This window comes from Harmonia axyridis, chromosome 3 (genome assembly GCF_914767665.1).
Source record: "Harmonia axyridis chromosome 3, icHarAxyr1.1, whole genome shotgun sequence".
In the NCBI taxonomy this organism is placed as follows: Eukaryota; Metazoa; Arthropoda; class Insecta; order Coleoptera; family Coccinellidae; genus Harmonia; species Harmonia axyridis.
The window spans coordinates 34,460,912-34,473,165 of NC_059503.1; the positions used below are offsets into that span (position 1 = coordinate 34,460,912).

At 36.7% G+C, this 12,254-nt stretch overlaps 1 protein-coding gene across 2 annotated transcripts in view; it reads right to left on the reverse strand.

Annotated features, from left to right (window-relative positions):
- Window positions 1-5,389: 5,389 nt before the first annotated feature.
- LOC123674951 (V-type proton ATPase 116 kDa subunit a1) overlaps window positions 5,390-12,254 on the reverse strand; it is a 34,109-nt gene continuing 27,244 nt past the window's right edge. For both annotated transcript variants that reach the window (XM_045610135.1, XM_045610136.1), the window contains exons 4-14: window positions 11,610-11,948; window positions 9,713-9,889; window positions 9,450-9,662; window positions 9,244-9,394; window positions 8,807-9,183; window positions 8,581-8,690; window positions 7,331-7,464; window positions 6,558-6,820; window positions 5,887-6,205; window positions 5,637-5,808; window positions 5,390-5,577 (exon numbers count right to left, since the gene is read on the reverse strand). In XM_045610135.1, the coding sequence (XP_045466091.1) occupies window positions 5,484-5,577; window positions 5,637-5,808; window positions 5,887-6,205; window positions 6,558-6,820; window positions 7,331-7,464; window positions 8,581-8,690; window positions 8,807-9,183; window positions 9,244-9,394; window positions 9,450-9,662; window positions 9,713-9,889; window positions 11,610-11,948 (2,349 nt within the window). In that variant the 3' untranslated portion in view covers window positions 5,390-5,483. The remainder of the gene's footprint in view (window positions 5,578-5,636; window positions 5,809-5,886; window positions 6,206-6,557; window positions 6,821-7,330; window positions 7,465-8,580; window positions 8,691-8,806; window positions 9,184-9,243; window positions 9,395-9,449; window positions 9,663-9,712; window positions 9,890-11,609; window positions 11,949-12,254) is intronic.

Consider the following 12,254-nt stretch of genomic DNA (forward strand, 5'->3'; position numbering starts at 1 on the left):
CAATCCTTCTTCTCCATGCCACTGAAAGGTGCAGAGAACATTGTACCCTTTACTATTACTTCCTTTCTTGGTCTATTTCCACGTAACGTAGAAAGTGTCGATGGTATTGGGCGGATGCTAACATCTTCCTTCTTTGCAGAAACCACTGGTGAATTCCGTAATAATAATTTTCTTTATGATCCACAACCGAACTGCCATCTGAAATTTCTTTAATATTATCTTCAGTTTCCGTATCTACCACAGATGTAGTTCTCAGGTTTTTATTATTCAACGTTAACAGACAGGAACCATTACTACGGTTCAAATCCTCCTTCATAGGTGGCACTAAATTCGATGTATTATTTTCAAGTTTCTCTAGAAATGAATTGAAACTTTTGAGTAATTTTACTTTATCATGTAATTCAGAAATCATTTTACTCTTCTCTTCCAGTAGGTAACAATTTCAGATAAACCACTTCGTTGTTTTGGCAATTACTTCTGTAATTATTCTCTGTATTGAGCTGTTCCTTTTCTGAAGAATTTTCCACTTCATCAACTGTAATACTTTCATGGTTTATAGAATTTTCAAAGCATAGTTCATTCAGGTTGACTAATCGTGACTTCAGAGATTGAATTTCTTTTTCCTTCTCCTCGAAAACACATATTTTGGAGGTTATGTTGTCACAACAAAATATTTTCCGTTTTCATCCACATACAATCCATTGTTTTTAAGAATGCAGCTCGGATGAAAAGAACTTCGACATTTTTCACAGGTCACATAATTTTTCACCTCCTTTACACATCTTTTGCAGACAGATTCTGCAGTGTTGTTTACTCGTGGCGCCATTTTTAACTTGAGATTTTTAGTTAATTTTTTTATGGGACGCCTTATATATAAATATTTTTCATTTATTTCGATATTTTTCGATATAAATCGAGAAATTGAATAAAAACCCAACTGAAATAAGCCTGATCTCAAGAGAAAAAATTAAATTATCAGAAAGCATGGATAAGAAATGTGCGGATTACGCTAGCCACATAGGTAACGGAGTTGTCACACATGTCTGCGTTCCCTGATGGATTAGAACAACTGGTTGCGCTAGCCACATAAAAAACGGAAAAATGCGGCCGGCATATTCCTATGACTTTCTGAGCTTGGGATTATTGTATAGAACCCATTTTTCGTTTCAATCACAACACGATGCAAAAATCCCTTCCGCCTCTGCCTTGCAAGAAGCTGTTCACAAGCAAACAAACGCCGTTCAACATCTCTTGGCTTCAACTGGACGACACCCAATTTCCTTGTTTCTGAATCATTCCCATGACTTACAGGCGTTTTAAAATGGCTTGTTATTTGATTCCTAATATTCCTGCCAATTCTTGTTGCGTTTGACAAGAGTCTTGATCAAGTAATACCTCCAATTTACATCTTCGCAAACCTTCTCTCTTCCACCGGTCTGGTCTTCGACGTCAAAATCACCGTTCTTGAAGCGTTGAAAACACACTCTCGGCCCGTTCCTTCACTAATAGCGGCCTCGCCATAGGTATTTGAGAGTATTCGTTGAGCCTCAGTCACAGATTTCTTTATAATGAAGCAGAAAGCTAAAACCTCTCGCGAATGATGAGAATTTGGCTAGTAAGCTGACATGTTCAATTGAGAAATCTAGAATAATTTATGTTGCAGACAAATCGACTAATATTTCGATGGCGTTATGTTTACAAATGCCTAAGCTTATATTGTATGACATATACGATCTATTTATTTCGATTACCATTCACCGCTACAGTCATTTATTGCAAAACGGAGGAAGCAAAGTTTTACACCTAATATATAATTATATAAAGTGAAGAAATAATTCCTACTGAAATCATTTTTATCATTTTAATCTGCTGATTGTCTTCATTTAGTTATCATATTATAATGGAAATCAGGAAATGACATTATACCTACATCCTGATTTGCATCATATTATACAGAGTGTACCATGTGTGGTTGACCATAGCTCAATGGTGAATGTGGGTCAGCCAGATCTTTCAGAAAAGTATTATTATTATTATTATTTGAACTGGGGTCGTTTTGCTTCGGTGAGCCTTCCGGGAACTGCGACCATGCAGATCTTTTGTTCACTACCCTACTCATTCATAGAAACCCAGGGAGGTCGTCAACGACGTTAATAAAATTGACAACCTCCCTAGGGGCCTTGGCCATTACCTCTCTGGTATCCAGGACCGGCTTGCCCATGTGAATGGTTCTTAGGCCAGCCAGCTCTGGACACTTGCATATCAAGTGTTCAGAAGTTTCTACTTCCGATCCACAGAGCCTGCAAATCTCGTCTGCTGACTTACCCATTCAGAAAAGTAGCTTGTTGATATCCTAAGACTGTTGTTTTCGAAGATACAGGGGGATTAATGAAAATTGACCTATATTCATATTCATAACTTGAAAATCAACATTCAGTTTAAATTTTGTTGATTTATTTACCTCGTATAACCCTTCAAAATTTCAATATTTCCAGGGCAATACCCAGATTATTGAGGTTTTCCTATCAGACTTTTACAAGTTTTATAGGAATGTCGTTATTGTCATAAAAAAAAATAATTCAGTGTAATCAATTTTGAATTTGAATGGCACACTTTTTTCGAAACAGTAGCAAAGCCACCATTTCATGAATTAGCATGAATAGGTTTACATTTAGTAAATAGAATCACAGTTTACATTTTCGGAAATGGACACGTCATTTTATTTAAAATAGATAGATTAATAGAAACCAGAAACAGAGAGATCAATATAATTCGGGAAATAAAAAAAAGGCACTGGGAAATTTCCACCAGAGAAATGGAAGATGACTTATATGGAACACAAAAGTGCATAAGGAAAATCATCAGGGGCACCAAAAAGGAAGTTGAGGAAACAGTTCGAATAAGTAATATCTCTGCAGATAAATGGAAAAGTAACTTTGTGAGCCTGCACTAGCAAAACAAAAATCAACAACCGAAAAGGCGACATGGATTAAGATGAGCACGTGTAATTCCGAACGTGGTAAATGGCGGTAGTGTATTACTACAATACACTATTGAAAATAATTCACAACATTTCAAAACATAGCGTTCTTATACTATTGACTATGTGAGTTTCGGTAGCGACAGGGAAGCGATCATTTTTTAAAAATAAAGTTATAACTCCAAGGAATATATTAATATAAGACTTTCGATCAAATTTTTTGTATTGAAGAATTACTCAGTGAAATAAGAAAGTAAAAATTTCTGCAAAATAATTATGTAGAAGTTTCAGTTACCATTATTTGATTTTGAATTTGAGTCACCCCAAGGAAAAACAAAAAGGGGCGCAATTATATTATTTACCCTGGGGCCCATCGCTTGCCTATCGCGGCCCTGTTCGTCGCATTCATGATTTTTTTGGATTATTTATTTTAGATTCCATTGTCTAAAAGAGAATTGCTTTTTCTTCAGATATGCGAAGGACTTCCTTTTATAAACCCCCATTTATCAAATTGACATGAAACATTCTGAATGTCTTGAATTATCGGACTCTGTAAAATGCGATGAGAGAGTTCCGTCCTATAAAATCATCGAGAATATGATGAACCAAATTGACATAAGATTCGCAGACAGCTCAAAATTATTTTACTTTTATATAATATAACAAATTCTCCACTCTTTGGAGGATACACTGCTAACTTTCCCACCGATTATAAAATCTCATCAAGTTTCATTGATATATACTGCTCAACAAAAGTAAAGGATGTTCAGACATTTTGAGATTGTTTCAGAAGTTCAAATTTTTTTTTAACCAAAGTTTTGAATATGACTAATCTGAACGTTTACTCGCTCATCTGAATAATTTTCTTGCCTCTTCATTTATAACTCTCACAGTTGGAAGATGAAAATTTATTTTTAGTATTTGTAGGACAAAATCTGTCCACTCAAAAAATTAAAGTTCAATGAAAAGTATGGACTCCTCGAACATCAGCTACAGCTTGACACCTTCGCATATTTTTGATCAGATTGTTGAAGTTGGATTGAACAATTTCTCTCCATACTTGTCTGAGTTCTTGACAGGCGCGGATCCAGGCCCCACTTTTGGGGGGGGGGGACCTTTAGATACTAAAAATACTGAAAATGTGGACCCCAGACACCTCCACCATTTTGGGACGCCATTTTTTGCCGTTCAATAATATGGTTTTCCACAAAATGTATTGAAAGTGAAATTTTTGCTGATCTTGTAATTATTCGAGCCTTAGTATGTCAAATTCTAAGAGGGCCGGCAAAATTTAAGAGGTGCCCGGGCCATTTGGGTGGGGAACGTTCCCCCAGTTCCCCCCCCGTGGATCCGCGCCTGGTTCTTGAAGTGTATGAGGAAGTAATTGATGAAATTCCAAAGCTCTTTTTAGCAGATCCCAAGCGTGTTCAATGGCATTGCAGTGTGGCGAACGAGGAGGCAGGGCCAAATGAAATATACCATGAATTTCCACAGCTTCATCGACAATTCTCGCACGATGGAGTGACGCATTATCGTCCAAAACTAAGAAATTTGGCTCAATGGCAGCATCAAACAAAGGAATGATATTGTTGATAACTTGCTCTATGTGAATTTGCGCATTCGTGGTAGCATCAAGCAACAACAATTCTGTAAGTTGCCTCCCCAATCAGTATACTCTAACACCTCTGGACGGATGAACTTCCTGAATCAATCTACGATTTCTGCTCGCCAGATGTTGGGTCTATACCCGAACACGCCAACTATCAGAAAACTGTTCATATCTCGACTCATCCGTGAACAATACAGACCTCCATTGATGGATGCAATTCACGCAATGAGCCCATTCCAATCAAAGTCGCATATGATTTTGATATGATAGGAATCCTTTTGAAAAGTCGTCGTGAATGTAGATTGAGACTTCGACGAACTGTATCAAGTGAAACCAATACAACAGAAGCATTCAAATGCCGCTGTTGCATAATTCGACAAGAACTCAAAAGCTCTCTACGTGTAGACACAGTCAGAAACCGACCTTTGCATGAGTGGGAGTTCTTAGGCGTCCACTTCTTGGTCTTCCGGTCAGGTTTCCAGTTCCTCAATATTGACGAACGAGTCGGGAAACTACGAAAAATTCTTGAAAACGCAAACAACAACAAGAATTCGCCAAAAAACTGAAAGAGTTTTCAAACGAGTAGCAAAAAAATCATTCAGATATAAGGAAGTGAACTTTTTATTTCTCATAAATGAACATTTGGTGCACAAGAATCGGAAAATTTTGAAACAGTCGCAAAACTATCAGATTCCTCTAATTTTGTGGAGCAGTATATTTTCCTCATTAAATATATTTGTCGCCATACCTCAACCAATCCTCACTGATGTTACTTCAGGTTTTGAAAAAACAAAAAAGCATTTAAAACTGGAAAATCTATATTTTAAAACAACTCATCTGAATAAAAATTTTTCTATGTGCTTATTAAAATCGTACTGATATCGATGTTTATCTCTATTCTTCATCTTCTGTCTCCAAAATCATGTTGAAGCTGAATGGCTGGAAAGCATGTCCTTCTCCCATGTAAAATTTGCTCATAAACTCGACCCTAGAAAATAAAATGAAAATTGAATTCAAGGGATAAAATTTTAAATATAGATAACTCACCAATGTAACCTTAGGGTGTGCAAAAACGCTGATAAACCCTCCATAAGGACAAGGATGGCTACAGAAAAGAATGCCCATGCAGCAAACAGTATATAGATCATTACTACACCTATATAGCCATTTGTTCCAAAGGCTTTGCTGAAGAGCATACTCCACAATACTTCACTAAGCTCTGTAAATGATATGTAAGCAATAAAAATACATATACAAAGTTAACGAAATTGAAGATCATGAGAAGAATTCAACTTACGTGCGTGAGCAAGGGACAACGCCCATAGACGAAGATAAGAGGCAGTGTGGGACACAGTACTCAAAACATATTCTATGGTGTGGATAGCTTGATGAATCATAATTTCTCCAAACTCCTCTTCTTCGTGATCCCCATGATCTTCTTTTTTTTGTACATGTAGGGGCCTGAAAGCTACTTCCACTTCTTGATTGGTAATATTACCATCTTTATCGACCATGCCACGGCCATTGGTATCAGAATTCTCTTTGTTGAATTCAGTAATTTTTATTAATTCTAAGCTTTGATCTTGAGCGGGATGGACACCACCGTTTCTTGATAGCTGATGAGAAAAAATGCAATATTAAGTTAATTGTTGCAAAAAAAATTGTAAACGACAATGTATTTAAAGTAACACGTCATTCTATGTTATCATGAAATTTCACAGACCTAAAGTTTCGCTTTCAGATTTTTGTTTAGAAAACTGAATTAAGTATATTTGATTCAAAAAAAAATTGTGAAAATTACATTATTACGAATTTGGACAAGCGCAAAAAACTTCTGAATTCACTTCAGTGCTTTCCTTGTATTTTTAATGAAACATTTCTTTTACCAGGCCAAAATAGGTCTGAATCGCCTGATGTTGAGTCATTCAAGAATCAGACCATGTTTTTGCTTTTAATATTGGAACTTACACCACTACTTCTCTTCGACTTCTTTCCGTGAGTCATCTTGAAAAAGATAGGCTTCCCGAACAACATTATTGGTATCATCAAGAGAGCCACGACGACGAGGATAACTTGAAGTGTATGCTGAAAATCGAACATGTAGGCATCGCACCATAGTTCAGGATGGTCTGGATCCCGACGTCCAGCATCTGGAGCCTCTTGTGCTTTCTGTAGCATCATGTTGATGAAGTATATGAGTACAGATGGTGCGCATGATGTTCCAAGTTTAACTAAGTTCAAACAAATTGTTATAAGTAAATAGTAGGTGATTTTATAATCTAGAGGTGAAACTTCATAAGTTGCTCGAAGATTATTGGGTGAATGTAAGACTTCTTCGAGGTGTAGGTTTAGGTTCAGTTCATTATCTCTTTAATATAGTTGTGTGATATTAGAAATAAACGTCTCCATTTTTAAGTGTACCTCAACAAAGGAGCACCACGCATAGATCAAAGGTTTGTTGAGGAGATTTTCTCATTTTTGTTTCGGTGCGAGCTCTAGCGGCATGCCGTTTTGGATGCCTACTTGGATGAATGATAAAAATGAAAATCTTCCACCAATCAAAACAATGTGTGATAGAAGATCGAATTGGATATTCAAAAAAAAAATATTCAACTACTCAGAACAACAAAAATTCATTATGAATTATTATATGCTAGGTATATATGCTTCTCTTTGTTTGTTTATTCGTAGCAACTAAGGAAGTTCCACTTATTTTATATCTTTTTATATTAAAATATTACTTGGAAGATCCTCGTCAGCGGCATATTTAATCCATTTGATGAAAATCATGATCACCATCCACAAGAAGATGCAGCAGAGAAAGACTATTTGTGGCACGAATTGAAGAAGGATGTCAGATTTCTTGTTGAAGTGTCTGAAATAGTGATTATTCATGGAAAAACATAATTTAAAACACAAGTGTTGGACAAAACAGTTTAATTGCATGCTGATCGGTTTTTCACCAAATGTTCTGCCTTCAACAACATTTTTCAACTCTTTTTATCTGTCATTAGTTCACAGTGCTCCATTCGCTCGATTCATCCCAAATGAGTTTCTAAAGTACTGTGAATGCCATATAATTAGATGAACAAGACCAAACTTGTAAAAAAACTCATAGATTCTTGATCACGGCAAAGATTTTCTAGCCAAATAATCAACATCGACTCCGGTCGAACTTTTTCTCTTCGGAAAAAAAATACGAGCTAACCGTTTCAATCAATGGAAAACAGAACGAATAATGGTACTGAAATCAATGCCTCACAATGCATTTGAAAATTGTGTCTTGATTGTATCATTAGTGAGCATAATAGTATATTAATTATCGAGAACGGTAAGGACATTTTACCGATCGAAAACAATAGTTTGGAGGAGGCGCAGCGACAACTTCAATTATTGTCTGAGATCGGTAGTCCTTAACGTTCAAGATATTTATAGCGTTTTTTTGGACGGTAGACACACTTTTTACTTGAACTGCAAAATAATTATCCAAAAAATTGTAATAGTCATTCGTGGCTTCAAAAATTCAAGCTTTCAGAAGCGCTCAATTTCGAATCACGAACGGTTTCTAGATGGAAAAACTATATGAATGCACGTGTCAGCAGTTTTTTTCGATTCTACCCGCAGCAAAACTTAAAAACTGTGGTCACCAAAAATTATTATACCTTTGATAACAAGTTATTATGGTCTCATGAAATAGTCTTGTCAAATAGCATTCGGGCATTCAATTTTTCTTGTGGAAAAATCGAAAAACACAATGCAATGTATCTACATAATATTTTTTTTAACAAAAAGGATTCGTGCAGATGCAGAAAATCCTAGTCTTCGACGCGGATTTCTGTTGCCATCAACATGCATACTTCTTATTTAAATATTAGCAACGTGTTTCTTCAGAAAAATTTCATAATGACCAACAAATTCCCGCTACATTATTGACAATGTATTTATTGAAAACTTGTTTTTCACTCTTTAATTAAATGAACGTTTAACTCACACAAAATTAGGAATACTCATGCAGACTCCAAAAATCATATGGAACACTCCGAATATGATCGAAAGCTTCATTTTGTAAGAGTTGAGAAAGATAATTTTATTTTTCGCCATCTGAAATGAAAAATGTAACAGATAAATAATAGAGGAGAAAGTATATTTCCTCATGGAATATAATGAAGCAAAAACTGAATGATTTTCAAAGAGTGGAAAAATTTCTTTCAACCAACCTGCCATATAGGATCCACGCCAAAAATGTAGGGAGAACCCTTAAAAGCATGAGTTGGGTTTAATTCGAACTCCTTCTCCGTTCCTGAAACGTTTCTGTACTCGTAAACAATCTTCCACCCGCTACCGAATATATTCATAGACTTGGAGAATATATCATTATAGATGAATCCGGTGTACATGGAAAAGATGCTCATGAGTAGTATGATGTATCGTCCGGCAAAGAAGATATTTACGATCTCTCCTTTGTTTTTCATTGCACTTAGTTTTTTCTCAGCTAACACCATATACAATGCGAAGCCAAACATCACCAAAGCGTGACCAACGTCGCCAAACATGATTGCGAAGAGGAAGGGAAAGGTGATGATTGTATACAATGCTGAAAAAATATTAATATTGAGGATTCTTTTATTGGATCAAACTTGTATTGAAAAGGTACCTGGATTAACCTCCCTATAAGATGACACACCGTAAGCATCAATCAGATTCTGGAAACCTCTGGTGAATTTATTGGTCCTGTTGAATGTTGGTGGGTTTTCCATGGTGTCTATTATATTCATAAATGAAGGTATTGAACTACCACTGGCAGTCTGGAAAATTTTGATTTGAAGTTTGGTGAGGTAATTGCATCAAATGAAGACTTACCGAACCATCAACTAAGGCTTTCTGCACAATACCGATATCTTTGGTAGCTACCCAACACTCTCCAATAAGGCATTTCTTAGTCACATCAACATTGAAGAAGTTCAAGGTATGGTAGATAGCTTTCATTTTCGAAACCATAATACTCCAGTTTTGCAACTCCTTGGCCACGCTCACCAAAACTCTCTGACGATGATCTTGGGTTTGGTTCAACACCTGAAAACATCAGTTGATAGAATTCGCGTTGAGAGGGCTTTGATTCTCACCATCTCTAAATCCTTCAAACGTAACTTCACACCGTTTAACATTTCATCTCTTTCTTGGATGGTACTAGGGCATGGATACATAGAAGCGTGGAAACCAGCACATACTTTCTTAATCCTTGACTTTAGTTGTTCTCCTTGGAAGAAGGCAACGAATACTGTTTTGTTTATTTCGTTTCCCTGAAATCAAAGATTCTAAAATGAACCATAAATATTCGAGAAAACCAGAAAACAGAGGGTGAGAGCTTTGGAATTTGAGCGGGACCACAGAACTATATAGTGTGTAGATAATGTAAATAAGAAAATTCATAAGTCTGTTATCGAATGTTTTGAAGCGAAACGCTTGGATAGGTCAAATTTGGTTTTTACGAACAACCTTATAGCATACAAGTTTTACTCATTATTACAGAGTGACGTCATAATTTTTTTTAATGCCTACCCAATTTATTAGGTGTAGTAAAAAGATCTCGACTCTAACATTATTTTAGGAAGGTTTACCTACGTTTTTACCTATGGCTTGGAAACCATGGCAATTACCCTAAAAGCAGCAAAACAACTGAGAGTTGCACAAAGAGCCATGGAGAGAATAATGCTGGGAGCCGCCTTGAGGGACTAAATACGAAATAGGTGATAAAACCAAGGTTACAGATGTAATTGAAAAAGTAGCAAGCCTAAAATGGCAATGGATCGACCATGTGGCCAGACAGGACCCAGAAAGTGATACTATGGGGACCAAGAGGGACAACAAGAAGTGTGGGTCGACCTAAAAAGAGATGGATCGACGACGTCAGAACAGTGGATGAAATTGGCAACAGATCGTACAGCATGGAAAAACCTGGACGAGGCCTATATCCGACAATGGATGAACATGGGCTGAGGAAGCAGAAGAAGTAAAAAAATAACCATTATTTTTCCAATAGATGGCTTTAGTTGTCTGTATCCGCATTGTATAAATCCGATCAGGTTCCACTAAATAACGTTAGAAAGATGAGATTTCGTACTACAAAAACTTCTGCCAGTTTTGTGATTAGTTGACTCAGTTAAGTTGGAACGGGCGTTGAATATTGATTCTAGCAAACAGAAAATACGCTTTTTTCTTATAGTTTGTATTCGATAAAGGCGAGAATACAAGACAAGCGACTGAAAAAATAAATAGTATATGAGGTCCTGATACTGTAACAGCAAATCATGAGCAATTTTGTCTTCATTGAATCCGTTCTGGTGATTTCGATCTCAAAGATGTACCACACACTGGAAGGCCAATTGTCGAAAAAGTCGATAAAATCATGGACATTTTGAGTCCGACCATCATGTAAACACTCTTTTGATTGCCGAAGAGCTAAAGATTGCACCAAAAACCGTTTGGAACCATTTGCATAAGGCTGGTCTCAAGAAGAAGGTCGATTTATTGGTACCACACGAGTTACCTCAAAAAGACGTCATGGCCCGAATTTCCATCTGCGAATCGCTGCTAAATCGCAACAAAATCGACCCATTTTTGAAGCGATTGGTGACTGTTGATGAAAAGTGGATCACTTACGACGAAAGCCAGCGAAAACGCTCTTGGTCGAAACGCAGTGAGCCGTCGGAAACGGCCAGGAAGGTTTTATTGTGTGTTAACTCGGAACTGTACTATCAACAATTGGACCATCTGAAGATAACAATGGCTCAGAAGCGGCCAGCTTTGACAATAGGAGAGGAAGTGTGTTCCTTCGCTACAACGCCAGGCCACACACATCGATAGTGACTCGCCAGAAGCAAGAAGAAGAAGAAGGAGAAAAGTGTTTAAAATGACATAGATCGTCTTTCCAACGTTAGTCCACTTTTATCAACACAATAATTATATTTGTCCAACCACAGAAACCAAAATATCTAGCTATAGATTATCCATTCTACTCACAGTTATAGGGTCCTCAAGAGCTATTCCAACGTCTGACTGCCGCAAAAATATGTTTCCTCTGGATATTCTCCACAACATCCGTTCGAAAGCTGGTACCCTTTCGCGTTTTATAACTCCAGCTACAAAACCCAATCTACCCCTTCCTGAGGCAGTTTGGGATTCCTCAGTGATAAGAGCCTTATTGTCAAGTCCCCCGGATATGTCGTCTTGTTCATTAAAAAAAAGTTGAGTCTTCTCCAGAACGTGTTTCAGCTCGGTGAGTTCCAAGAAGTTTGATTTGAGACTCACAGCTGATTCCGAGAACTCCTTGATGTCTGCTTCAGTTTTCTCTAGATGGGCCTTGAAGAAGAATTCTTTAATTAATTGATTAATGTGAGATTACTACATATTTATGCACTTCTATAAAAATTGATTTTCCCAATGAGTCAAGTTTTGTGTCTTGAAATGAGTTCAACATTTTTTGTAGACTAATTTTTGACGAACAATAATATTCAACAGTTGGTCAAAGTAATCCTACACCACTATTCATTTTCCTACTCCTGCGCCAACAGGTTCAAAATCATAATCTTAATTTGGAATCAATTGTTTTTATGTTACATGGGATTACTTAGAACAACTTAGAAAGGATTTTGAGTTATTATTCAT